Raw genomic sequence first — 27,167 nt, forward strand, 5'->3', positions numbered from 1 at the left:
ATTAAGCTTAATTCTCCTCTTTCAGGGTCTCGTTGATGATCCAAGAATTCTATCAGAGGTTGCTCTTGTAATTCAGAGTATTTGACTAGTTGTTTGAACGGACTGTTCCTGTGGGGTTGGGATTGCCCAGGTTGGTTGTTACTGTGTGGGGGGGGGGCGATTTTAAGAAAGATAGCACTGGGGTGTTGTGATGTTCTGAACCTTTGTGTCATCCACAACCTCCATGCTCTGGAATGCCGGGAAGGTTTACAGGAGGTGGAATTAGAACTATTGGTTTTGTCAGTTAGCCTCGGCCTATTTCATTGAATTTTGGTTTCAAGAAATCCATAATCTTTTGTTCTGAATGTTTTTCTACTGCCTTTTTTCTTCCTCTTTTGGTAAGATTTCTTTTGCCTCTGATCGGGTTTTTCCATCTTCGTCTATGGATATCGCTGTGATCGTGTCCGGGGCTCTGGGTTTTTTGGTTGCTTTCCTATTATTCTGCCCTGAGTCACCCCTCAATTTCCTGGACCTGATGTTGGAGACTGTTTTTATTTAACTTGTGGTTGCATTTATTTGCCAATTAAGTAATGGTAGTGGTCTGTTTCTGCTGGAACTAATTGATTTTGTGTAATTCATGAGATTTAATTTAAGATCGCTTGTGGCGTTATGAACATTATCAGATCTTGTCAACCGCTTCTGTGCACTGATTGGCAGATATAGCTCATAGTCATAGTCATATATAGCTTTATTCGGAGCCATGATTGAACATCCATAAAAGCATATACACACTTAAAAGCAACAGGCTTCAAATGCATATAACTACATTTCTGAAAAGGGTTAAAAACACTTTTAGATTTAACTCATTTTGGGAAAGAGTAGAGTAAACAATTTGAGTTTTATGCTAGGCCCATTTTATTTCCCCACATATCTTATGGAAGAATTTGGTAAGAAGATTTACAAGTTACTCCCAAGCAGCTGATGGAAACAACTGTAGACACATTAAATTAACCACCTAATTTGGTTTAGTTTAATTGATGATCATATTGATTCTTTGACCGTCTGTTTCCCAGTGCGTGTGATTGTTAGTAATATATGCTAACGATTAATAATAATTATTATTGTATGCATGTGATCATTATTGATAACCCAATGACTCTTAATGTAAAAAACCAAGGAGCTCTGAGGCACAAGGATACGCTATAGCAGCATTTACTGTCGCTGCGCATGGGATACTCATCCCGCATGTTTCCACAGCCCGCCGAGCAGTGCCCGCTGATTCACCTGTTTGTGATTGTTTTCTGAAATCATTTTTCTTCTTATCTCTCATGCAGCTGTTGCGCCTCCTGGGAGCCGCGCTCCAGTCCTACCTTCTGCTTCTCTGTGTGGACCACTGACATTCATACTCTACGTGCTGCTCAGATGATTAGAAGCCGCTGCTTCTGTCCGCGCAGTGACACTTCCCAGCTCCTTGCCTGTCCCTCACCGTCACTTTACCGCCTCCCTTACTTCTCCCACCTGATTGGCACACCAAAGTGTCCAAACCTTACCAAAGACCGACTAGTGTGACCAAGAAAAGGAACCATCTCTGAAATGGAAGGATTCCTTGATACAGTCATCATGTCTGAGATGAAGAGATTGAAGGGATAAAGAAACATTCAAACACCAGGAAGAATACAGGGGGAAAAACATTTTTTCTAAAACAGACTGGACTTCCTTTGGAAGATTAATTGTTTGACACAAGCAAACACAAAAGCACAAGTTTCTATGTAACTATGACTACTTGCTTCAGAATCTTCTCCAGGAGAACCCCTAGCTGCTCTGTTGATTCTCAGTGGCGGACTATAACTGGAGAAGCCGCAGGGACATGGCTACAACACAGAGCTGCCTGCAGCGACGCCGGCATCTCCATTCTTTTCTACCTGCCTCGCAGGCGACCCTCATATATCGCAGATCCGCTACCACTGCATGTGCTTCCGTGTGCCCCATCTACATACTCCGTAATCTCATGTATCATATAACCATGTACTTCAGGTGTAAGAGGGGGGCTGGCCAAAAAGAAGATGGCGGAAAAGGAAGCATCCTGACAATGTGTATGGTCATTTGCCTTGGACAGTCACAGGAAGAAAATGTAAAAAGTGCCCTCTGTAGAACTCTTTCTTCTCTTTCCTGTTATTGCATTTCCAAATAGCAGGTATAGTAGTAAAGGATGGGCACCTTTTTTACTATTGTGTAATATCTGGCATAGGGTGCATTTACCTGGGCTCCTGAAGCAAGGTGGAGATTGGTGCATTGACAGTATGTGTCGGTGTACCACTTCTGGAGTGTAAGGTAAAGTTGCCAGCTCTCCTCTCTAGCCTGCGTGGCAATTTTTATTGTTATTATAACTTCCTCGTCTTTATCCATTTGTTGATGTACTTTGAAGGAAAAGATTTGGTGTGCAGACACTTCTGCCCTGTGAGCTTTGGAGTCATGGTCAACCCAAGTGCAATAAGAGTGAAATCAATGGTTAGGTGGGATTTAAAAGCATAGACGAGCCACAAGGGACTCTAAAGATGTACCCAAAAAGACGTGCGGAGTCTGTAGGGACCAAATGTATCACATCAAAGACGAAGGGCGCAAGTTAAAGGGAGTAGAGGGTGATCATAATTAGACTCACAAGATTGATTGATTTGCACATGTTGCTCTGTGCCCTCCCTTTAAAAATGCCTGTCTTTGGATACAGGTTAGAGACTGATCCTGGAAGCTCACCCCATCGAGAGACAGAATTGTGGAACCAGAACTTGAGCCTCTTCCTAAAGGTAACCTATTGCAATACCCGTAGAACCTGAAATAGTTCAGTGTGAGGGGTTGCTCTGCATGGTCATGGTCACCCATGTGACCCAGAATATCCAGAATGCTGTAAAACAGGACAACAATGCATTTGAATAGGTGCACCTTCTATGTCTTGTGAAGTTACTTCTTGCAAACTGAAGAAAGTAACATAAGAACCATGAAGCAGCTCACGTGTAGTCACTGGAGTCCAGTTAAGTGCTAGTACTCCAGTGTGTAGGTCTGATCTCCCAGACTCTTGGGGCATTGAAAGGTGTGAGTAAAAATAAACCGTACACTGAATGTAAAACAAAGAAGTATGCAAAGAAACAAGAGGTAAGAGGCATACTCTCAAAGACTGAAGGAGGGGGAACATCATAGTTCCAAAAGACCCTCAGCTGGAGAAGACTGTTATTTATACCGTACCTGTAGGTTTTCACTTGGGAAGCATCTAGTGACCCTCTTACACTAGTGATTTCCTCACTTGGTGTTCAGCATATTCAACCATCTGAGGGACTTATTACTTAGGAACATAGTTTAACAAGGAGAGGAAAAGCACACTTAGATCCTCTTGACATATAGGGAAAGTTACTGGGTTCTGAAAAGATGTTTACGTCCATGAACAAACCAATTTAGGATATTCATAGCTCACACTCACAACTGGTAGCTGGGCCGAGATACTTTGGTTCTACCGTGACCGTATTGGACTCATGCAGTGGTCAGGTCCTCCTGAGTCCTCTTGACGCACAAACTCAGACAGGCTCAGGCATGGAGATATGGCTTATCCACTCCACTTTTCTAAAGGTGATTGAGGGAGAAATGTGTGGGGGAATGGCTGCAGTTACACAAGTGTTGTTCCAACAAGCCAAGCACACAAAATGGATGCTCATTCCACTGTCAAGTCCATCACTTGAAGGAGCACTTAGTACCCCCCTTAAGCTTGCAACACTGCCCTTGGTGGCTTCGGAGAGCGACGGGCACCTTAGAAAGTGGAAAATTATGCTATCGGAGATGATCCTTGCTGCCACTGACCACAGGTGAAGGTATAGATGTCTCCTTTTAAAGTTACTTCAGAATTTCAAATGTGCATCCGAAAGGAACACTTAGTGCTGCTGTATCAGGAGCGAACACAATCATGTCTTTTATTGCCCAGTGTGTGTACATATAGGAGAACATATAGGAGTTTATTTTTGTTGGCTATGGGTGAAAGGGTATGGTCTTGACATTCCACGCCAGTCAATTCGCCAATAGTCGGCTTCCACTCTGACACGGAACGACTTGCATTCCGTGAACACGCGGAAGCTCATTGAGTTTACCCACCTACACCATTTGCTCCTGGAGTATCATTTTTGTTCCGTATTTGGAAATACCCTGTCAGGCCACAATAGATTGTTTGAGTCTGATGAACAAATAAGTCAAGAGTGTCATGTACCTCTCCAGCTGAGAATGTTAAGATAAAGATATAAAATTAAAAAAATACTTAAATTAATCTTGTGGGTTTTTTTTCTCCTTTACGGTCTCACTCACCTTTGATTACAATTGTGTAAATGATAACAATATTGTTTGTTGTGTTATGTTGTTCTAATAGCTTGTAACAATGGGAGTATTGTCCAAATCAGAAGCTCAGAGTCATTGTTGTGCAGGTAGCCAGGTGAGAATGTAGCTGCCAGAGGCTAATCAAGGTCTCTGTGGATGAATTTAAGCAACTCAAAAAAACAAGTGATATCAAAGCCTACCCCAGTGATGGAGATAGACCCAAGGCCTCCTCAGGATTTATGCAAATTAGTTCTTACTGCCAGAGGAGCTGACAGGAGTCTGATGACTCCCCTCTAGCCATCTTCTTGATTTTTAAATATTTCTCTTAGGCAAAAAACCCATATTTTGGTAACAACCTCACTAATACACCGCCTTATTCTATTTAATTTAACATCAATTTAAGTAGCAGTAATCATTGTTTTTCTCATGTCATTTTTGCTGTGGTGCGGCAATAAATTAGGATTTGACATTTGCACATTAGTAATAAATGTGTGAATGTGAGTTTTATAACACAGCAGTGATAATAAATGTAGCCCAATAACACATTACTTACAGCAACTGCACCAATAAAGTGGAGGCTGCCACTGCGTCCTATGGGCCGGTGAACTCGGTCCAACTAAAGGGTTAATTAGTTGTTTATGGCCCTCTTCTGTCTGCAGGGCATTCCATTGCAGAGGGGTGTGGGCTGACATACACAACAATGGGAACAGAGAAAAAGAAATGATGGCAACACGGGAAGTTACAGAAAGGGACCAATAAAACAAGCATTGTCACTAGGTTTCATCTATAGTAGCGCTATGGCTTTGCCAATGTCTTTTAGCCATGTTGCAAAAAGAACTATTGATGGACAGAATGCAGAACAATGTCATACATTCACCCCAGTTCAGAGATCTGGGCCTAAATCCATCGTTTTTATGCTCACCATGCCCGTCCAGTTTGGACCCAGCCTTATGCAAATCAGTCTTGACCCTGTGCCCAATGGGAACAGTCCATCCCGAACTGCCAGGCCAGGTCCTCTCTGGACTGGAAACAAGCATACTAGGACCGGTTTCAGGGGTTCACCCCTCTTCAGCCAGGATAGCTTGATTCCAGTGGCATGGAGAGCACGGAACTCACGTCTGAGCATACCCGTCCCACTCGGGGTGACAAATGCTAAAAGAACTATTGATGGACAGAATGCAGAACAATGTCATACATTCACCCCAGTCATTGGGCACAGGGTCAAGACTGATTTGCATATGGCTGGGTCCAAACTGGTATGGCATGGTGAGCAAAAAAACGATGGATTTAGGCCCAGATCTCTGTACTGGGGTGAATGTATGACATTGTTCTGCATTCTGTCCATCAATAGTTCTTTTTGCATTTGTCCCCCCGAGTGGGACGGGTATGCTCAGACGTCAGAGTCCCGTGCTCTCCATGCCACTGTAATCAGGCTATCCTGGCTGAAGAGGGTTGAAACCCCGAAACCGGTCCTAGGATGCTTGTTTCCAGTCCAGGGAGGACCTGGCCTGGCAGTTCGGGCTGGACTGTTCCCATTGGGCACAGGGTCAAGACTGATTTGCATATGGCTGGGTCCAAACTGGTATGGTATGGAGAGCAAAATAACGATGGATTTAGGCCCAGATATCTGTACTGGGTTGAATGTATGACATTGTTCTGCATTCTATCCATCAATAGTTCTTTTTGCGTTTTAGCCATGTTGTACAGCATGTTTTTAGTGGTGTGGCGTAGAGTAGCATGATGTATGATATATTTGCATAGTGGAGAGTAGAGTAGAGTGGCGTAGAGTGGATTTGCATAGACTGGCATAGAGTGGAGTGGTGTTGATCTAGCGGTTCACCCACAACAGATACTCCACTATCATATACTCACCTGGGCCCATAAACTCAAGGTGGTAAAAACCGCTGATCTGTAAAGGGGGGTTTCCATTTAATGTTCACAAACTGTTTAGGATTAGTTTATTCAATACCTTTTTCATCTCTAACTAACCCTTCACAGATCAACAAGTTCTTTCCTCTGGTCGATGGGCCATTAGTTGAACTAGTTGATGGTGATAACTAACATAACTTTAACTTTCATTTATTAAAAGTAAAAAACCACAGACTCATGAAATTTTAAATCTTTATCTAAATTAAATACATGTGAACAATTCAATACAGTGCAGTCACCTTCCTTCATTGGGAGAAAAATTCAATTCATAATCACCATACATATACCTCGGACTCACGCAATAATCAATACTCAGAGAGATAAAGAGGACAGAGAGAGAAGAACATTCAGCAAATAACGAATAATTATAGTTACCAAGGATGGTGTGACGGACCAACCCACTGCCCAAAGGGCTGGTAAGGGTCCCCTGGGATCAGTCAGAAGACAAAGACTTCAGGACAGGAATCAGGACAGGATAGTTGACCTCTCTCGAATACCGACGGTTGTGCCGCACCCCTCTCTGACACTGTCTTCCTCCTCGAGATTCTTCCGCAATCTTCGAATCTAACCCAAAGTTAATTAGGATAGAAAGTTCTGCTTCAGGTTCTGCAATCAGTTCTTCATCAGCAACTCCTGCATCTCCTAACAGTCAGCTTCTTTCCCCGACAGCAAGGCTTCTCCATCTGCATCTCCCACCTAACTAAAGCTATCTTAGTTATACCTTTCGTTCTGCATGTTCCACCCACTAAAGTTTCAATATTGTAAAAATACGAAATATGATTGGTCAGGCAAGGGGGGTTCTTCATCACACTATGCTTACATGTCACTAATATCAGTTGACCTATTGTTCGCAAACCCATCCCCTTATTCTGTTTTCATAAATTTTATTCCCATATACTAAGAATATCAACATGGAAACAATTTAAGTCGGTCATGAATGTCTCTCTTCATTGTTGAACTCTTCACCATCCTGTTCCCAGGATGTAGCATTTGTTCTTTGTCTCCCTTTCAACTGCTTTGTCATGGCCTTCATGGCTTCACTCACTGGGCATGCGCAGACGTCGCGTCACTCCATTCAATCCGACTATGCAAGAGAGGCCCAAATACGCACTAATTATAAAAGTCAGAAAACAGATGTTGGTTTGGAAAATAAAGAGTTTGCACTGTATACCACCCACCTCTACTTTATCCCAATGTATTTATTAATATCTTTTCCACGCTTTAGCATTGGTAAAACAACTCGATTTAGTTCAAATAAGGAGATGCCATGCACGTGAGTCTTCAAGACTCCATTTTAGTATCTCCTGCTCATGCACCAGAATTTCCCTCCAAGCATTATTTTGTCATCCTACGTAGATGTAGCTGACGCATGCGCCCAACAGTTTCCCCGTTTAAAGCGGTATTAGTCCTTCTTTATTGTTATCCTCGTTAGTACACAGATAAGCAAGCTTTGCTAAACCGCGTGTTCATGTGGTGCGTACTATTTTCACGAAACTTATTAATAACTTTGTTAATGAGTTAAATGAGTGGATTGCTTCCGAGCAAGTCTCTTTTTCTACGAGCCCCTGCTCCATCAGTGTGGTGTAGAGTAGCGTGGAGTGGTGAAGAGCAGAGTGGCATAGAGTAGTGGGGAGTAGAGTGGCATGGCACAGAGTTGCATATAGTCGGGTGGCATAGAGCAGAGTGCATAGAGTTGAATGAAGTGGCATAGAATGGAGTGGAATGGCGTATGAGTACACTGGCATAGAATCGAGTGAAATGGGGTGGAACGATGTAGAGTAAAATGGCTTAGGGTGTAGAGGCACAGAGTTGAGGAGTTTAGCGTATAGAAGAGTGGTTTAGAGTAGAGTACTGAAGAGTGGAGCAGCATAGAGTGGAGTGGCGCAGAGTGCCATGCCAAGGGGTGGAGTTGAATGGCGTAGCGTAGAGAAGAGTGGCATAAAGAGGAGTAGCATACAGTAAAGTGGAGTGGCAAGAATTTGAGTGGCGCAGAGTAGAGTGATGTAGAGTGGAGTGGCGAGGAGTGGAGTTGCAAAGAGTGTTGTGGTTTAGAACGGAGTGGCGTAGAGTGGAGTGGTTTAGTATAGAGTGGAGTAGTGTAGAGTGGAGTGTTGCAGAGTAGAGTAGTGCAGGGTAGAATGGAGTGGCAAAGAGTAGCGTATAGTGCAGTGGCATGGAGCAGAGTGCGCAGAGTTGAGCGGAGTGGCACATAGTGTAGTGGCGTAGAGTAGAGTTGCATAGAATAGAGTGAAGTTGCATTGAGTGGTGTAGAGTGTAGTGGCTTAGAGTGGAGTGACAGAGTGGAGGAGAGTGACATAGTGGTGTGGCGGGGAGTGGAGTGGCATAAAGTAGAGCGGCGCAGTGTATAGTGGTGTAGAGTTGAGTGGCATAGAGTGCCGTGGAGTTGAGTGGTGAGAAATGTGTTGAGTGGAGTGGGGTAGATAAGAGTAGCACAGAGTAAAGTGAAGTGACATTGAGTAGAGTGACATAGAGTAGAGTGGTGTAGAGTGGAGTGGCATAGAGTGGACTGGCATAGAATGGAGTAGCATAGAGTGGTGTGGAATGGCGTGCTGTAGCGTTGAGTGGAGTAGCATAGAGTGAAGGGGAGTGGCATAGAGTAGGGTGACGTGCAAAGGTATGGAGTGGCATTGACTTGGGTCAAGTGTCATGGGTAGAGTGTCGAGTGGAGTAGCGGAGAGTGGAGTGGAGTAGTATTGAGTGGAGTAGTGTAGAGTGGCATGGAGTGAGTGGCGCAGAGTGATGTAGAGTGGAGTTAGTAGTGTAGTGTCAAGTACAGTGACAAACAGTGGAGTGGCATAGAGTAGAGTGGAGTCTCACAGAGTAAAGTGGTATAGAGTGGAGTGGTACAGAGTAGAGTGGAGTGACAGAGAGTGGCGTGGAGTGGTGTGACATACAGTATAGTGGCTTAGAGTAGAGAGGCATAGAGAGGAGTAGAGTGGCTTAGAGTGCAGAGGCATAGAGTGGAGTGGTGTAGAGTGGAGTATAGTGGCGCAGAGTGGAGTAGCATATAGTGGCACAGAGTGGAGTAGCGTATAGTAGCATAGAGTGGAGTGAAATGGTTTAGAGTAAAGTGGTATAGAGTGGGTTGGCGTACAGTGGAGTCGGGTAGAATGGAGTGGCGTAGAGTGGAACAGAGTGGCTTGGAGTAGACTGTCATTGTGTGGCGTGGAGTGGTGCTGACAGATGTAGAGTGGTGTTGTGTGGAGTAGAGTGGGGTGGGGTGGTGGAGAATGGAGTGGCATAGAGTGGGGTGGTGTAGAGTTTTGGCATACAGTGGAGTGGTGGAGAGTGGCTTGAAGTGGAGTGGAGTTGCATATAGTGGAGTCGCGTAGAGTCAAGTGGCATAGAGGAGTACAGTTGTGTGTGTAAGTAACTTAAATAAGTAACTGAACTTGAAATCAATGAAAAGGTATGAAATATAAAGGGGATGAAGGGCTGAAAGGCAATGAAAATAGGCGTATGGCAGCAAGCATCATGAAGGAGTAAATGTGTTATTAATAGGTGGGTGGAACTTGAGGCATTCTCGGAGTTACATAAAAACTTTGCAAGATTTCACAAAGTTCCACCAACAGCAGGAAATAGGCACGTCGCGCTGCTTGTGCTCTGATTTAGCATCAGGAGAGTGATCTGCGTCTAAAATTCTGTGCAAATGCACCATGCAGTGTGCCAGAGAGTGCAGCTACTCAAGTTAATTTTGCTGCAGCTCAAGTATATTTTCTACTTGAGTGGCATCCTCTGACCGCAAACGGTTGCGAATGCCTGTCCTCCAAGCAATCAGTAATCACTGAAGGGGATACCAAATCTCACTCGCCAACTTCCGATCTGGGAGCCGCGTGTGAGAAACAATTCCATCACTCAGCGATTGGTGGAATTTGACTGGAACTCCGCATTATAGGAGTAACTCAGAGTCGCCAAAATTCCGCTGGTGGAATGGAATATTTTGCCTACCCCTAGTTGTTAGTAGCAGCTTAATCCAACGCATGTAAAATGTAATTTTAGTTTAGTTGTACAAGTAAGCCAAAAGATGCTGGCGTAGATAAACAAAATTAATTTAAAAACAGAACAAATGGAGAAGTAGCACGAGAACTGGAAACAAAGTAAGGGTTCTGAATGGCGTACCTTAATCACAGCGTGATCAGTGGAGGGACACTAATTAAACTGGATTAATCTGTGCCTGGTCCATGTTCCACAGAAAGTAAAGGAAGTGATGCCCGGAACGCGCTGGCCAATTAGGTGGCAGCAAAGAAAAGTGACAATTAAGCCAATGAGTGGTAAGCTATGGGCAGGCTCCAAGCCCTGTATTGTAAACAATACTTCTCACAAGTGAGAGCGCATGCAGCGCATACACTGTCTCAGGCAAGACCTAAAAAGTGAACAAGGGAGAGAAAGGAAAGAAAAAGTAAAGATGAGAGACAACAGATGTGTAGACGGGGGAAAGAATGGGAGGAGAAAGGAAGAGTGAAAGGTAGGAAGGAAACATGAAAGGAATAAGGATGAAAAGGTGAAAGCCAGCATGTAAGGTTAAAAAGAAGCGGGGGAAAATACATGGATAGAATGGAGAAAGGATGGATGGAAGAGTGAAAGGATCAATAGGGGAATGGAGAAAGGATGGATGGAAGAGTGAAAGGATCAATAGGGGAATGGTTGAAAGGATGATGAATAGATAGGGAAGAATGATAGCATGGATGATGGGTCAAAGGATGATTAGATGGACACATGGAGATGTTGATGGGTAATTTTAAGAAAGAATGGGTGTATGTTTGAGCGAATGAAATGATGGATGGATGTAACAGTGAAGGGATGGGCAAATGAATGGATGAGTAGACAGAAGTGGTAGATAAACAGGTGGATGGAAGGAGATTGAATGGGTGAAGGGGAATTTTTTAAGTGTCCGGTTCACTTCCTTTGCGTGCTTGGTGTGATTAATGGTGTGGTCCAGGTAGGCGTATTTTCATTTTCTGAGTTCTCCCCTGAAGGAGAATGAATGGCTACGTCTGTCTGTGCACCCTATGTGAACTGGCGGTGAACTCGTAAATATGCACTGGCCAACACCAAGCATAACGCACAGCGTGACCTTGCATAGCACCCTATGCATTGCATACGACCTTACAAAATCAAATGCTGAATATCTTTATTGTATGATTACTTTAAACCATTACAAACGTATCAAAAATCACAAGCTAAAATTTTATGATCTACATAAAATCGCAATATAATAAAAAATCATTCATACTTTATAAAAATATACCGATGGATAAAAGAAGGTTATTTCAGTGCATTACATTGTTGTGCTAAAAGCAAAATATGATACCCTGATGATTGCATACAAGGCGCCACATACACAAAGCTCATGGAAGCGACAGAAAAGTGTGGTGAATCTGTGTGTAATCTCTTAGAAGAACAATTTACCCTGTTTATTAGATTCCCGCTCCCCGAGGCTCAAGTTGAGATCTCTGTCACTTACCCCCTTAAAATGACACTACCCTTCACCGTAACCATCCAGTCACAAAAAGAGGACAGCAGCGAATTATGCAAATTATTTGTAAATTTTAAACAAATTACTACTCCATTTGTATGTTCGGCTAACCATCTGCATCAGGACCCTCCCCCGCGAGCTCACCCTACCAATGAGAGCGCTTCTTTGTCCCAGGATCTTCAGATTCAAACTGTATTTCACCTCAAAAACTGGTGCTGCTCCTCCCACTCCTACCCCTCGCTTCCAAGACCTGGGGTTCCATGGAGAGTTTGTGGGGTATCCACGGTCCACGCAACCTCAGTCGATAGGACTTAAAAGCGGTGTGAGTTTAGCCTCGCAACCTCAGTAAAAATGATTTAAAGGCGATGCGAGTGGAACCTCCAACCTCAGTAGAAAGGATTTAAAGACGGTGCGAGTAGAGCCTCCCGACCTCAGTAGAAAGGATTTAAAGACGGTGCGAGTAGAGCCTCCCAACCTCAGTAGAAAGGATTTCAAGACGATGCGAGTGGAACTTCTAACCTCAGTATAAAGGATTTAAAGATGGTGCGAGTAGAGCCTCTCAACCTCAGTAGAAAGGATTTAAAGACGGTGCGAGTAGAGCCTCTCAACCTCAGTAGAAAGGATTTCAAGACTATGCAAGTGGAACCTCCAATCTCAGTAGAAAGGATTTAAAGACGGTCCGAGTAGAGCTTCCCAACCTCAGTAGAAAGGATTTAAAGACGGTGCGAGTAGAGCCTCCCAACCTCAGTAGAAAGGATTTAAAGACGGTGCGAGTAGAGCCTCCTGACCTCAGTAGAAAGGATTTAAAGACGGTGCGAGTAGAGCCTCCCAACCTCAGTAGAAAGGATTTAAAGATGGTGCGAGTAGAGCCTCTCAACCTCAGTAGAAAGGATTTCAAGACTATGCGAGTGGAACCTCCAATCTCAGTAGAAAGGATTTAAAGACGGTCCGAGTAGAGCCTCCCAACCTCAGTAGAAAGGATTTAAAGACGGTGCGAGTAGAGCCTCCTGACCTCAGTAGAAAGGATTTAAAGACGGTGCGAGTAGAGCCTCTCAACCTCAGTAGAAAGGATTTAAAGATGGTGCGAGTAGAGCCTCTCAACCTCAGTAGAAAGGATTTCAAGACTATGCGAGTGGAACCTCCAATCTCAGTAGAAAGGATTTAAAGACGGTCCGAGTAGAGCTTCCCAACCTCAGTAGAAAGGATTTAAAGACGGTGCGAGTAGAGCCACCCAACCTCAGTAGAAAGGATTTAAAGACGGTGCGAGTAGAGCCTCCCAACCTCAGTAGAAAGGATTTAAAGACGGTGCGAGTAGAGCCTCCCAACCTCAGTAGAAAGGATTTAACGGCATGTGAGTAGAACCTCCCAACCTCAGTAGAAAGGATTTAAAGACGGTGCGAGTAGAGCCTCCCAACCTCAGTAGAAAGGATTTAACGGCTTGTGAGTAGAACCTCCCAACTTCAGTGCATGGGTGCTGCAGAATGCAGCACATGTAGAAAGCGGGAAGAATGAGGAGAAATAAATATATTCTCTTCGCTACATCTCACCTGGAGAGGCGTAGTAGTTTTGAGGTATTGCCAGGTATAACACTTATGGTAAACCTGGGAATGCATCAAAATCCATAGGTTTTGCGTGGGAACATCCACGCTCCACCCATGGAATGCCTCCCTGAGGCATAGTCATGCAACGCAGCAATTTGCGCTGCATTGCGTTACTCTGGGTTAATCAAGCCACTCAGGGCCACACTAGGTGACCTTGCGTGCCTTGATAAATCGCATCTCATAGTTTGCGCCACATTTGCACTCCGTTGAATGGTTCAAATACGATGCAACCCAGATACATATGGCCCTAAGCTCTTACAAACTTTGCCTCATAATAGTACATTAGGACAGCAGCCGAAACAACTTATGCAGTTTTGTGCAGAAGATACCACGGGCGACACTCATCGTAATTTACGCTTGACTTTGCACTTACCTCATTTGTCCTTCTTACTACTTATAACTCTGCACGTGATTATGAGCTGATTGGTATTGTGAAACCCTCCAATTTGCAGTGGAAGTGGTAAATCTATCAATGGAAGATTTGCCATTGGCAGAGAATCCTCTGATGGAATTACCTCCTGCATAGGTAAAGCACGGCACATGTAATTCTATCAGAGCATGCTAGACCAACAGAAATTCTTTCAATCATGAATTTACTACCACCGCCATAATTTGGATGATTTTTATCAGCAAGTCTCCCTTTTTTCAGGAAATTACTCCTTCCTTTCTTCTTGTGTTATGATTTGTTATTGAACTTTTATGTGGCATGATTTCTTAGAAGTCTTCATAAATTTGACATAGTGATTCCCTTGGCTATCAGTTCCTGCCAATGTTACCATCAGGATCTGCTGCATCACCTGCAAATCAGAGACCAGGTACCAACTCCAGCCGGCAACTGAGATGTCCACTTCTGTGAGATGCGTAAACCCTTCACTCCCACCATTCTTAGAGATCAGGAAATGAATAAAGGGAAACCAGATGGCAGGACTTCTCATGCTATTCACTTAGCATTTGGAAAACACCAGATATCCTTCCTCTCCATGTCGGAAAGGAACTGAAGTGCCTTACTCTTCAAACAGTGCCTCTCCGTTAGCCACACGGCTCCTCAATCACAAGCGGAGGCTTATGTTGCAAGGGTGCCTGCGTTTCACACAAAATTAATTTTGGGCAGGGCGGGACACCTTCCTGCACAAAAATAATTCCTCAAGGCATTTTCCTCTTTCTGTGTGTGCTGCAGGGTGCAGCACACATTGAGCGAGCAAATACAGAGGAGAAAAGAAGATTTTGCGCCTCGTTACGACATCCTCTGGGAGGCGTAGTGATGTCACAGAATCCCAGGTTTTACAAACTATTGCAAATCTGGGATTGTGAGAAATCCATGGGTGGATGCACAGGAACGCCCATGCTCCACCCATGGAACGCCACCCAGAACGAAATGCAACGCCATGCAGCGCGGGCATCTGCATTCTTTACATTTTTTTACAAAGCCACGCAAGGTGGCACAGATTACCCCTTGCGTGGCTTTTTAAATATATTTTAGCATTTGGCCCTGAGTCTCTTAATATTTGCTCAATACATGCATATTCATAATTCATTTCAAGCACATACCTCATTCTTTTACCTGATTTTCTTCAAAAAAGAAATAAAAACCCACATATGTTCCAGTGTCCTCATTATTCAATTTAATATATATCTACAGAGTCCCGTACCTGATTTTCTCTCCACCTTCCCCTCATCAGCAAAAGTGGTTATAGTGGAAGTAAAAGCAATGTTCATATCTCATGCGCGGTCTCACCCCAGCTCCATTACTTCCAGAGTAGGGATAATAATCTTCTATGCAATTTATTTAAGCCTTCTTAACTTTTGACTCTAAATGACTCTAATGACATTGTGCAAAACCTTGAAATCAATGTTGTGGGTCTTCTACAACAAAAACGTGTAAAAACTCCTGTCATTAAAATATGTATTAAAAATAAAATATTAGCTTCTGTAAGGATTTCCTGAGAGTAAGGATCTATGCACATTGTCATATCTTCAACTCTTCAACAATATTTATAAAATTTCTACCTATAAGGTGTATCCTTATCCCATTTCCAAAAACAATTTTGTCTGAAATAACTGTTGGTTTATCAATTTTTACAAACTGTGTTCAAGTATCTAAAAATGCTTAGAATGTCTGAAGTTAGGGCAGAAGTTCCCTGATCTGTACTAGCTGGATTCTAGGTTGCTGTACCCATGGGTGGCTTGGAAAGAAGGGGCATAGTGCCTCTCAGTGTTAATAAGTGCACAATGCCACACAGAGCTTCAAAGTTGATAAAGCCAAGATGTTGGACTTTGGGGTGATGCGGCCCTGCAGTAGTCCTGATCTAGCCTTGCGGTGATAGTCACAGAAATTAGATTCCCTTCTACCTAAGCACTGCTGGGGTCAGCAAACCACCATGTCTGTGATCACATTTAAATAAAGTAAATCTTTTCGGAAAATGCAGGCTGTGTTCCATAAAGGAAACATGGCCGCATTAAAATGAAAAGTTTCTGTTTTTTTAAACTAGTTTGAAAAATGGCAGTTGTCCCCTAGATCACTGCCTACTTCCCAACCAAGTCCCAAACAAAGGTTTTTTTACTGGTTATTTTTACACTTTTCTCTTTTGCAAATGTGTTGTCATCCCATTTTGGGAGTACGTAACTTTTCAATATTTTGCGACCAGATTTCAGTAGTAAAATGTTGAGAAATAACAAATTGCTATTTAGAAGGGATACCTTAAGCAAAGACTCCCCTTCCACAGAGCAATCTGACATGCTTTTTGCATTATAGTAACCTGTAACAAAATAGCAAAATGGGTTTATTACACACTAAAGGGTTATTTAGTGGTCGAAAACCCTGTGATTTAGCAAATTGCAGGCTTGGTGCTGCTAAATAGGTTTATACATCTGACCCGAATTTCTTTCCAGCTACTCTTTTTAGGACTAGGTTGACACTGAACTGGTCTGTAAGAGCTACCCAATATACCCAATATTCCCCCTTTGACCCTTTGGTTATTTGGACCAGTGTCTTTCAGCCATTGTCTTAAGGCATTATCAATCACATTTCAGATGAGAGCAGATGAGTGTCTCTCTCACACGGCCATGCTATTGGCTGGATGGTCGTGTATAATTTTGCTTTCTAGAGAGCGCTTGTGTTGTAATGCTTGAGGGACTATTTTGCATCTAAAAAGTAAACTCATGCATCACACCTGTTGTGACTCAATTCTGTAGCTAATACATGTATTGTATACAGAAACAATATATATTTTTTTGCAGCAGGCATTTTTGAATACTTTTTTCATGACTCGAACGTCAGAATAACTCTAACATTGCCTCTAATACTGCCAGTTTTTCCACATCACTAGCAACGCCAAAGACAACAAATGCCAAACCACCACTAATACCACACCTTCACCAATACCATTGCGTCTAATACCAATAGGACCACCAATAATACCACCTCAATAACACCAAGGGCCAGATGTACGACCATTGGATTTAGCGCCTCGCAATAGGCGACAAATTGCGATTCACATGTTTCGAGGCACTAAATCCAATGTATAACAGTGTGAGAGACACTGTTAGCGATTCCCAATAGGGTTGCAAAATGCGAAGCTCATCAATATTCATGAGCCACTCGTTATTTTCGACCCCATTGGGAATGGTCAGCACTCACAGGGATGGTGGCCTGCTGGGGTCAGCAGACCACCATGTCTGTGACTGGTTTGCAATAAAGCAGTTTAAAAAAAAAATGCAGCCTGTTTTCTTTAAAGGAAAACGGGGTGCATTTACAAAAGAAAAAATGAAACGTTTTTGTTAAATTTTTTAAGGGCAGGTAGGGCTCCCTGGGATCACTGCCTGCACTTAAAAAATATTTACCCCTGCATTCACAAAGGAGAAGGGGTCCCCTGGAGACCCCTTCCCGTTTGCGAGGGCTTTACCACCCTTCTGAGAAGGGTGGTAAACTGCGACTGTTTTGCGACAACCATTGTGGTCGCAAAAGAGTCATAAATACCTGGAGGACTCGCCATTAGGAAGGGACGCCCTCGGAATGCCCATTCCTAATAGCGACTCGCTATTCCTATTTTGCAGCCTACCTGGAGAAAATGGCAGAGTGTGCATGACTGGTTTGTTCGGCTCCAGTGGGCCGGCCAAACAGTCAGCACTCACAACAGTGGGCAAGCCATTCGTCCCCTGCCCTCGAGCAGGAACGCTCACCCGCCCGCCTCAACCAAACTCTTCTGTTTTCTTGCCGTGCGGAAAGAAGGAACGTAAAATGGTATTTATTATACCATTTTATGTTTCTACTTCTCGCACGGCGGGAAAGCAGTGGGGCGATGCTCCACCGCCCACATGGATGAGCCGCCCCTGCCACCAATACTGATTCAACAATACTACCACTAATGGGAAACCACTACCTCTAATACACCATTAGTAACACCAGTACCATCATTACCAGTAACATTCCCACCAGTACCATCATCACTAAAATCACACCACTACTAACCACGGTCCGCATTGTGCTGTTGCATGGAAACCTCATCACTGCACGCCTGTGCTTGCGCGCATTGTCACACTAAACCTAGAACTATTGACTTTGTAAATGCTTGTTCTACTATTATGAGGGCTCTAGGCAAACACATTTGTAATTGGGAATTACATTCTCCAGGTATTAAAATTACTGAGTTAATAATTTCCAGATTCTTTGAGCAATCTTTATTACAATTACATTGTATATTGAATATACATGGGCATTCCTAAATTAGCTATTAGGTTCATGGTTTCACACTAAACCTCAATGTGTTAGTGGCTATAGAGCACACCCTAAACATCCCACTACCTATAATGTGCAGGCAACTGTCTTAAAATGAATAGGTTTTGGTACATGCAGGCTATTCTTTGGAACACCGTTTTATAGTTAGTGAAAGAAATACATTTCACACACAATAGACAGGCAAAGACCTCATGTTTACTATAGGGAAGGGAATCTGCTTACTGAATCCAGAATTAGGACTCACGCCCCCTGCTCAGCCTGTCCACATATGATTTTGTTGATGGATCACTAATTCTGGGACCGGTGTATATTTGAGTTTACCTCCATCTTGATAGCAAATTAAGTCACAAATGATATTGAGTGCCTGACAGTAAATCTCACCAGTCACCCAGCTGTAAAGTGAGGGTCCATGTGTTTGCGGATAGCATGACTGGTGCTTCATAGGCTTGGAAAGAGCAATAACCCTGAAGCATGTAGTGCCTTTCTGCCAACCAATGACCTTTCTAGCACTTCTGAAAACCTCCCGACTCTCAGTAGCATGACCCTGCCTACTGCTCCAGAGACCATCAGACCTGAGCAGCTGCGCCAGGTGGATCAGCCAGCTCCCAACCATACCTCATGTGGTACCAGTGGTGCAGCCTTGCTGCTGCGACTGCGCGCTTCATGCCTGGAGTCTGTGGCTGAAACGGCCAGGCCATGACCGAAGCATGCAGAGTGGCTGTATGCACAGAAGGCCACAGACCTGACCCTGCCTACTGCTCCAGAGACCCTCAGGCCTGAGCAGCTGCACCCAGGTGCAACAGCCAGCTCCCAATCATACCTCATGTGGTACCAGTGGTGCAGCCTTGCTGCTGCGACTGCGCGCTTCATGCCTGGAGTCTGTGGCTGAAACGGCCAGGCCATGACCGAAGCATGCAGAGTGGCTGTATGCACAGAAGGCCACAGACCTGACCCTGCCTACTGCTCCAGAGACCCTCAGGCCTGAGCAGCTGCACCCAGGTGCAACAGCCAGCTCCCAATAATACCTCATGTGGTACCAGTGGTGCAGCCTTGCTGCTGCGACTGCGCGCTTCATGCCTGGAGTCTGTGGCTGAAACGGCCAGGCCATGACCGAAGCATGCAGAGTGGCTGTATGCACAGAAGGCCACAGACCTGACCCTGCCTACTGCTCCAGAGACCCTCAGGCCTGAGCAGCTGCACCCAGGTGCAACAGCCAGCTCCCAATAATACCTCATGTGGTACCAGTGGTGCAGCCTTGCTGCTGCGACTGCGCGCTTCATGCCTGGAGTCTGTGGCTGAAACGGCCAGGCCATGACCGAAGCATGCAGAGTGGCTGTATGCACAGAAGGCCACAGACCTGACCCTGCCCACTGCTCCAGAGACCCTCAGGCCTGAGCAGCTGCACCCAGGTGGAGCAGCCAGCTCCCAACCATACCTCATGTGGTACCAGTGGTGCAGCCTTGCTGCTGCGACTGCGCGCTTCATGCCTGGAGTCTGTGGCTGAAACGGCCAGGCCATGACCGAAGCATGCAGAGTGGCTGTATGCACAGAAGGCCACACACCTGCACCTGTCGATACCTGCATGCGCGTTAATGCTACGGATCTTGGTTAGTGCTACTTTGGTCCTACCATGAAGGAAACATTTTTCCTGGAAAGGGCTCACACATTTCAAGACCGGGGGTGAAGTGCCTGTCAAAAGAAGACTCTGGCCCTGATTACAAGTTGAGGTGTTATTTATCACACCTGATAAATAACGATACCACAGGGTATGTTATTTATCAGGGGCAATAAATAACACCTATTATGTGTTTATGGGGAATAACATGCGCACCAAACCTGCATAGTACTGTGAATACCGTCAGGGCCGGCTTTAGGGCGGTGCGACCGGTGCGACCGCACCGGGCGCTGACTTTAGGTGGGGGCGTCGTGTTTGCAAGTTAATAATAGTTTTAAAGGCACCTTCTGCCAGTGGTCTGGCCGCCAGCAGTTTTCAGCCCTCAATAAAAATGTCAAGAGATCTGCGTGATTAATTTTCTTCCCACAGAAAGATCGGAGGTTTGTCTAGTGGAAGCTTTGAGGGTAGCCCAGATGGTTAATATGCCTACTGCAAAGAACCTGTAACAGCAGATCACAAACGAACCTGTACCAGCAGATCACAAAGTGCATATAATTTAAATAGATCAGTAGGTCATTGCTTTTGTCTGAGAGATCCTTTTATTACTTGCAGTTAATAAGTTAACATCCTAGCATAGAACAGTGAGCTATTTACTGTCATCAAAGAGCTGCATGCAACCTGTAAGGTATAAATGAGTGTGTTATGATTTTTCCCCCGTCTTTCAATATTCTAATGATGGAAAAATGATTAATTTGGATATAAATCAATTCTGATTATTAAAAAGAACTCCCAACTATGGTGTTATGTTTTAAATTCTGAGTTTGTGCTTCTCCGGACCAAGCGCTATTAAACTACACTGTCAACCAGTGTGGATGACATGTGACTCCTATACCTTAAAGTCAGTCCTCTGTCTTATGTAACATTTCCTCTACACTGATTTGCACACCTATGATTGATTGTCTCTGTGTTTTGTGCGTGTGATGTAAAGTGGTCTGACACACTACACTGGTAAAAGTGGAGCTTTACAACTAATTTAATGCATCTGAGCGATGGAGTGGTTATGGAGACTTGAGGGGCGCTGTTAAAGGGTGGTAGTGAGGAAATGCACGGCAGAAGTGGTCACTAGGGGGCGCCAACAACCATTGTCGCACTGGGCGCCACCAGCGCTAAAGCCGGCCCTGAATACCGTATGATTTTCCGGAGTTTAATTTCAGCAGGTATGACCTGTGGCAATGTATCTACAGTTGAGGTTTTTAGCACAGCCAATAATTATTGGATGCGTTAAATACAGCCAAACTCATAATTCCAACCAGTGCGTTGCCGTTAACAGGGGTTTACGCTGGGTTTACAAATGGGTCGGAATATAACGACCAACTTGTAGTCGGGTCCTAAGACTCCCTCTCACGGCAAGACGAGAGCCCCTTCGGACAGAATCTGTTTTAGAACATTCCAAAACACCTTGTAAAGCTCGGAACACCCTGGGGATGTTTTGCTTCTAAATCTTTTCTTTACCATGATGCGTAGCCCCTATCTCAGTGTTTCCCCTACTGCAGTGAGTTGCAAGATGATTCCGGTGGGTCTCAAAGGCCAAGCAGTAAATAAAGGTGCCTTTAAATTCTGTATTTATTTTGTCACATTTGCTTTGCTTCAACGACAGAGGTCAAACGTCAGGCTGTGTTTTTTGAAAAATTGCTGATTATTATTTTTTAACATGAAGATTGGTGTTTACAAACTCCTCTCACTTTTAAGTTAGAGAAAGAAAAGTGAAGTGAATTATCTGACAGTCTTGTTGGGGTACAGGGAGTGTGAAAGGAAAGGCTGTAGGGTGTCTTTTTTGTAACACACAACAAAATGCTAATGCCTGTAAATCAACTGTACACATTCAGCAGTTAGGAAAGCAAACGTGAAGCACATGTTGTCTGTAATTCGGACGTGTAACGGGAGCAAGGATGTTCATTGGATGAAAAGAAATCAAGGCACTTTACTTGGTGACACGCAAATGATAAATATTCACCTGAAACCTGATTTCCACAATTCTCACTTGTGTGCAGTATAGTTTTGTCAGTAAAACTGTATGTCTTTGTAAATATAGTGGCCATTTCAATGGAAATGTGCTCTCTGTCGTTCTAACAATTGGGTCGTGATTCTAAAAAGTTTGGCGAGCACTACTGTATCTTATCTTGCAAAGCCCTTGCAGAACAGATCATTTGGACTTGTCCTACTGGTAAAGCTTTTGATCCAGGACAGCATGGGTGATTTACCGTTGACAATCACAGGGCATCTACCGAAGATGTACCTATGCCCTGCCCTCTCATCAATCGCATTCCGGCCTCATTTGCTTGTTATGTTGTATAATTTTATAACTCGCACAGCTACTCCAAGGAGTGTCCCAGTGCGAGCCAGAAAAGGAGAGAAGTGGTGAGTTAAACAAACAGAAAAGTCTTCAAGTTTTTCTTGAATAGGCGGAGGTCTTGAATACTGTGGCGGGCGAGTGGAAGTGAATTCCAAGCGGTGACCCCTCTCATTGTAAGTGAACAGCCTCCCACTCTTGAAAGCCAGAAGCGAGGTATATGCGCCAAGAGCTGGGAGAAAGACCGGAGAAGCCTGGCGGGAATTTAAAATGAAAAGCGCTTCCGAAGTAAGTAGGGCCACAGGCATACAGAGCCCTATAGGCCAGGGTCAGGGCTTTAAACTTAACTCGTTGGGCCACAGGCAACCAATGGCGGGAATGCAAATGCTGTCTGACACTGATTCTCATTGGAATATTAAAAACAAGTCGTGCGGCAGCGTTTTGAACAACCTGTAATTTGTTAAGAAGGTAACTCGGAAGGCTGACATACAAGGCATTCGGGTAGTCAATCCGTGAGAGGGTCAAAGCCCTGATCACCGTTTCCTTAGCAGCTCTGGGAAGCAGTGGGAGAAATTTCTTCAGGGTTTTAAATATCCCAAAGCAATTCCCCACTAACTTCTTTATCTGGGTGGAGAAGGAAAGGTTCTCCTCAAACCAGACTCCAAGATTTTTCACAGGATTCCCCGTCGAGGCTGGCAATGGAGAGTCTGCTGGCCGTAAGGTTTCTCTGAACTGCGGGGGAAAAATCCCATAAAGGAGACTTGTCCTCATTGCATTTAAGTAGCGCTGAGGAAAGCAATTGAAATACAGCAGATAGACATTTTCTGGCTAGAGAAGGAGAGCACTCTGATTTGCCCCAGGTAAACAGGAGCTGGGTATCATCTGCATATGCTATAATTTTGGCTCCCAAATTTTCAGCCAAAGAAATCAGAGAGGTGACGTAAAGATTAAAAACAAGGGGGCTCAGAGAAGACCCCTAAGGCACCCCCGTTGATACCTCCTGAGATAACGAGGAGAATGGGGGAACCCACACCTGCTGAGTGCGCCCTTGTAAGAAAGATTTCAACCAGCTCAAGGCAGCACCAGCAAACCCCAAATCCGCAAGGCGGGTAAGCAGCAAGGAGTGGGGGGCAGTATCAAATGCTGCCGAGAGGTCCAACAAAAAGAGCAGCCCTACCTCCCGAATCCAGGCACTCCTGAATAGCCTCCGAGACTTCCACCAAGGCCGATTCAGTGCTATAGGAGGCCCTAAAACCAGATTGAGCTGGGTGAAGTAAACCTACGCCTTCTACAGAGTCAGTAAGTTGTTTATTGACCACCTTTTCACAGGCTTTTGCCATTCTAGGGAGGAGGGAGATAGGGCGATAATTAGCTGGAATCAGTTGATCCAGCGAAGTTTTTTTAGAAGCGCTAAAATCTTAGCCTGTTTCCAAGCGGCAGGAACATAGGCATCTTGAAGGGACAGATTAATCAGTCTGTTGACTTCAGGGTTCACTATCTCTGCCACGGCGGCCAGAAGTCTGGCAGCACAGGGTTCGGTCAGCAAGCCTGATTTTAAGGCCTTTAGAACTCTCAAAGACTCCGGAAGATCAATAGGAGAGAAAGCCGTCAGAGAGGGCAAGGGCCTGATCCATGTAACCCTGGGCGTAGTTCACAGAGTTGCACTACGTGGCACTAGGCAAAGTGCAAAAAAACTGCGCCGCACTACGCAAACCTATGCGAGCAGCAGAGTACAATAGAAAAATGCTGTTCACGGTGATTGCACAGTGCCGGATGCTTGTCCGCACTGCGCAATCATTGCGACCGGCACCATGCACAGTGCAAGCGGTTCCTGCTTCCCTTTTCTGCCGCTCGAGTAGATTTTTACTCGAGCGGCAGCTTTCTCAAAACAAACGGGCAGTTTCTCAATGTGAGCTGTTGCGAGCATACGCGACCATTCTCAATGAGAAACCTGACCCCCCCGCGTGGAGAAATCTCGCATGGATGTTGATTTTCTTGCTATGATGTTGACGATCTCGAACGAGGAAAAATGTCGCCAGGAGCTTGATTTTCCTCGCTCGCATTCGCCAACTTGACGTTGACGAACACCAGCGAGGGAAAAAAACTCCGCTACTCAACGCAAAGCGGAGTTTTTCAGAACTCCACAATCTTCGCGTAACGATTAGTGCAGGAAACTCCGCGAGCGGAGTGGAGTTCACTGCCCAGGGTTAGATCCATGCATCATTGCCTAGTGTGAAGGACGCTTGGATGGAACGGATTTTGTCAACAACGAAATTAGACAATTCCTCACACCAAGCCTTGGATGAATCGAGAGTAATGGATTCAGTGCAAGGAGTCATAAAGCTCTGGACAATCGAGAACATTTCTTAAGGATTATTCCTAGCTAGATCAATCCGATCCGCATGGTAATGGCTTTTGGCCTGGGATATAGAGGAAAAATACAGTTTTGGGGATTTCCTGTTTCTGCATTTTAAGCTCCTGCGTGAACCACGGCTTCGAAGTGGAATCCCTAGAGAGTTTAAGTAGGGTTGTAGGACAAAGGCAATCTACCGACCTCTTGATCCAGCTGGAAAAACCCTCTGGGTCATCATCCAAAGCATCAAGAGGGGCTGGTCGAGACTCAGCTAAAACATGACTGAAAGACGCAGGGTCAATTTTAGCAAAAGCCGGATTATGAACAGCACGGCTAGGGGGAATGTTGCTGACCATGACCCAGGAGAAGTAGGACAGAAAGTGACCCGGCCTTCATTTAGAAGTCAAGGATTGCAGTCTTCCTGCTTTCAGAACCGCAGTGGGGATAAGCATTGCAGTGGAGCAATGGCTGGTAGGTGTGATCTTGGAAGGCCCGCCTTATGAAGAGAGAGCGTTCCAACACCACGTTCGCCAACTTTTTTCCTCTGTGAGTCAAAATGTTCCTCACACACTAGCAGAAAACTCCCTGACCCCCTTTTGTTGGATTCTGTTTTCAGGAAATATCAAAAAGGTCTGACCGTTCTGTCTAGCCTCCATGCTATGGCAGTAAAATGATTTCCATGCTAGCACTGCCTAATGATAGTGGTACTGCTATCTACTAACCATATGACAGTTTGGACTATTCATTGTCACCCAAGGCTGGAAGAATGGCCTGGATAATGTATTATTATTGTAATGTTAAATACATTTTAAATACATTTTAAATAAAAATTAATACACAGGGACAACTTGTGGTGGACTGTCAGAAATAGGTGCTGGGGTTGTGATGTAAGGGTGCTGAGCACCGGAAAACACTGGCACAAATTAAGCACTGGATGGAAGTAGGAGCTGCTTCACCAACAAAGGATGCCAATGCGGCACCAAACGCCAAGGCCCCAATCTTGTCTGGTGTACAAATTGGGGTATATTCACAAGAATGTGTGCTAAACAGCACCAAAAAATGTTAACGCAACTTTACACATCGCGGGAAAATAACCCCGTGTCAACGTGGAATTCACAACAAGGCGGCCCCATGCTATAGTTTGCCGAAACTGTGGCCAATGCCCGCGATACAACCACCTCAACGGAGATAAAAACACCAACCCCAACGCGAAAAAACCTGCGATGGGCCAAAGCGCGATGAGGAAATCAACGATAGGCAGCGCCAGGCCTGCAACACACACTTGGCAGGCGGGAAAAATCACCATAAAAATAGAAAAAACACCCAAACACAAACTGACCAACACCCAAGCACCATGGAGGCAGCCGGAGCAGGCACAAAGGACGAGCGCAACACCACAAGCACCCCGGATGACCAGCCCAGGATCTCGGGGACAGGGAAGGGCAAGGACAAGAAGAAGAGGAAGACGAAGTTCAGTCCGCAAGCCAACAGGATCATAGTCACAGAGGTGATAGAACACCATAAAGAACTGTTCATTGAGCACCAAAAATGGAATATGGTGAACATCGTGGACAAGGTGAATGCCGTCGGAGAGCACAAGAGGACAATGGACGAGGTCAAGAGGCGATGGAATGACATCAAGCGAAAGACCAAGGAGAAACTCGCAGCCAACCAGAAGGCAGCAATGCAGACTGGAGGTGGGGGCCCAGCGCCACAGCTCGTGCTGGATGACATGAAATAACTGGTGTAGACAGTCATCAGTGTGGATACTGTGGCGGGAGTCAGGGGACTGGACACTGCTCGACAGGACACAACACAACCACAACAGGGTGAGTGACCACTGGGTGGAGATGGCCATGATGGCACACATGCACAATCAAGCAGAGCACTGTGCACACCCTCCATGACTCTGGGTCATCGCCCAGATCTATAGACTGTCACAATGTACAATGCCATGCTGTCTGAATGTCAACATGTACCATGCGGCTACATACATGTATACACATTGCAATACACCATCTCCCCTTCACATTGCAGGGCCACCGTCAACACCCCCTGCAGAGCAATCCCAGCCACTCTTCACTGATGACGAGGAGGACAACCCCAGCATCGACGCACAAGCCCTCCTAGACATCATTGACATCATCCGCGACTCACCTCCAGGATCGGGGCTTCCCAGCTGCATCGAGGAGACCTCACCCACCACCCAAACCACCCAGCAGGAGGCACACATGGCCTCGGCAGACTGCCAAGACCCCCAGGAACAACACACGGCCTTCCATGGCCATGTGCTGGTGGGCCAGAGGGAGACGGCTAAGCAGGTGCGGGTGGGGTTCAACCTCATGTCTACGAAACTGGACGCCATCCATAAATAATAATAATAATAAAATAATAATAATAATAATAATAAAGGAGTTTGTAAAGCGCCTGGTTACACTAACTAGTGTGTCCCCGCGCTACGGCTAGGTGGAGCAACCTGATATGTGATAAGAGGCAGGGGGAGACAAGGGGCAAGGGTGCTTATGTCTGGAATAGCCACGTCTTCAATTTTTTCCGGAACTTGTTTTCGGAATGTTCCATCCGCAGCTCCAGGGGGAGTGCATACCATTGATTAGCTGCTAGATATCGGAAGGATCGGCCCCCCATTCTTATTCTTCTTATAACTGGGACTTGAACCAGCCCCTCGCCCGAGGAGTTCAGGGCCCTGGTTGGCGTATAGGGGGACAATAGGTTATGAAGATAGCTCGGACCCTTCCTCATC

General features: G+C 45.0%; 1 protein-coding gene and 1 long non-coding RNA gene across 3 annotated transcripts in view; one reads left to right on the top strand and one right to left on the bottom strand.

Moving 5' to 3' along the window:
* The window catches only part of MDGA1 (MAM domain containing glycosylphosphatidylinositol anchor 1), a 1,057,897-nt gene extending 1,053,618 nt beyond the window's left edge, over positions 1 to 4,279 (top strand). For both annotated transcript variants that reach the window (XM_085610244.1, XM_085610245.1), the window contains one exon: positions 1,314 to 4,279. In XM_085610244.1, the coding sequence (XP_085466370.1) occupies positions 1,314 to 1,405 (92 nt within the window). In that variant the 3' untranslated portion in view covers positions 1,406 to 4,279. The remainder of the gene's footprint in view (positions 1 to 1,313) is intronic.
* The window catches only part of LOC146813779 (uncharacterized), a 303,254-nt gene that overhangs the window by 267,560 nt on the left and 8,527 nt on the right, over positions 1 to 27,167 (bottom strand). The window lies entirely within an intron of this gene.

This window comes from Triturus cristatus, chromosome 6, assembly GCF_964204655.1.
Source record: "Triturus cristatus chromosome 6, aTriCri1.1, whole genome shotgun sequence".
NCBI lineage: Eukaryota > Metazoa > Chordata > Amphibia > Caudata > Salamandridae > Triturus > Triturus cristatus.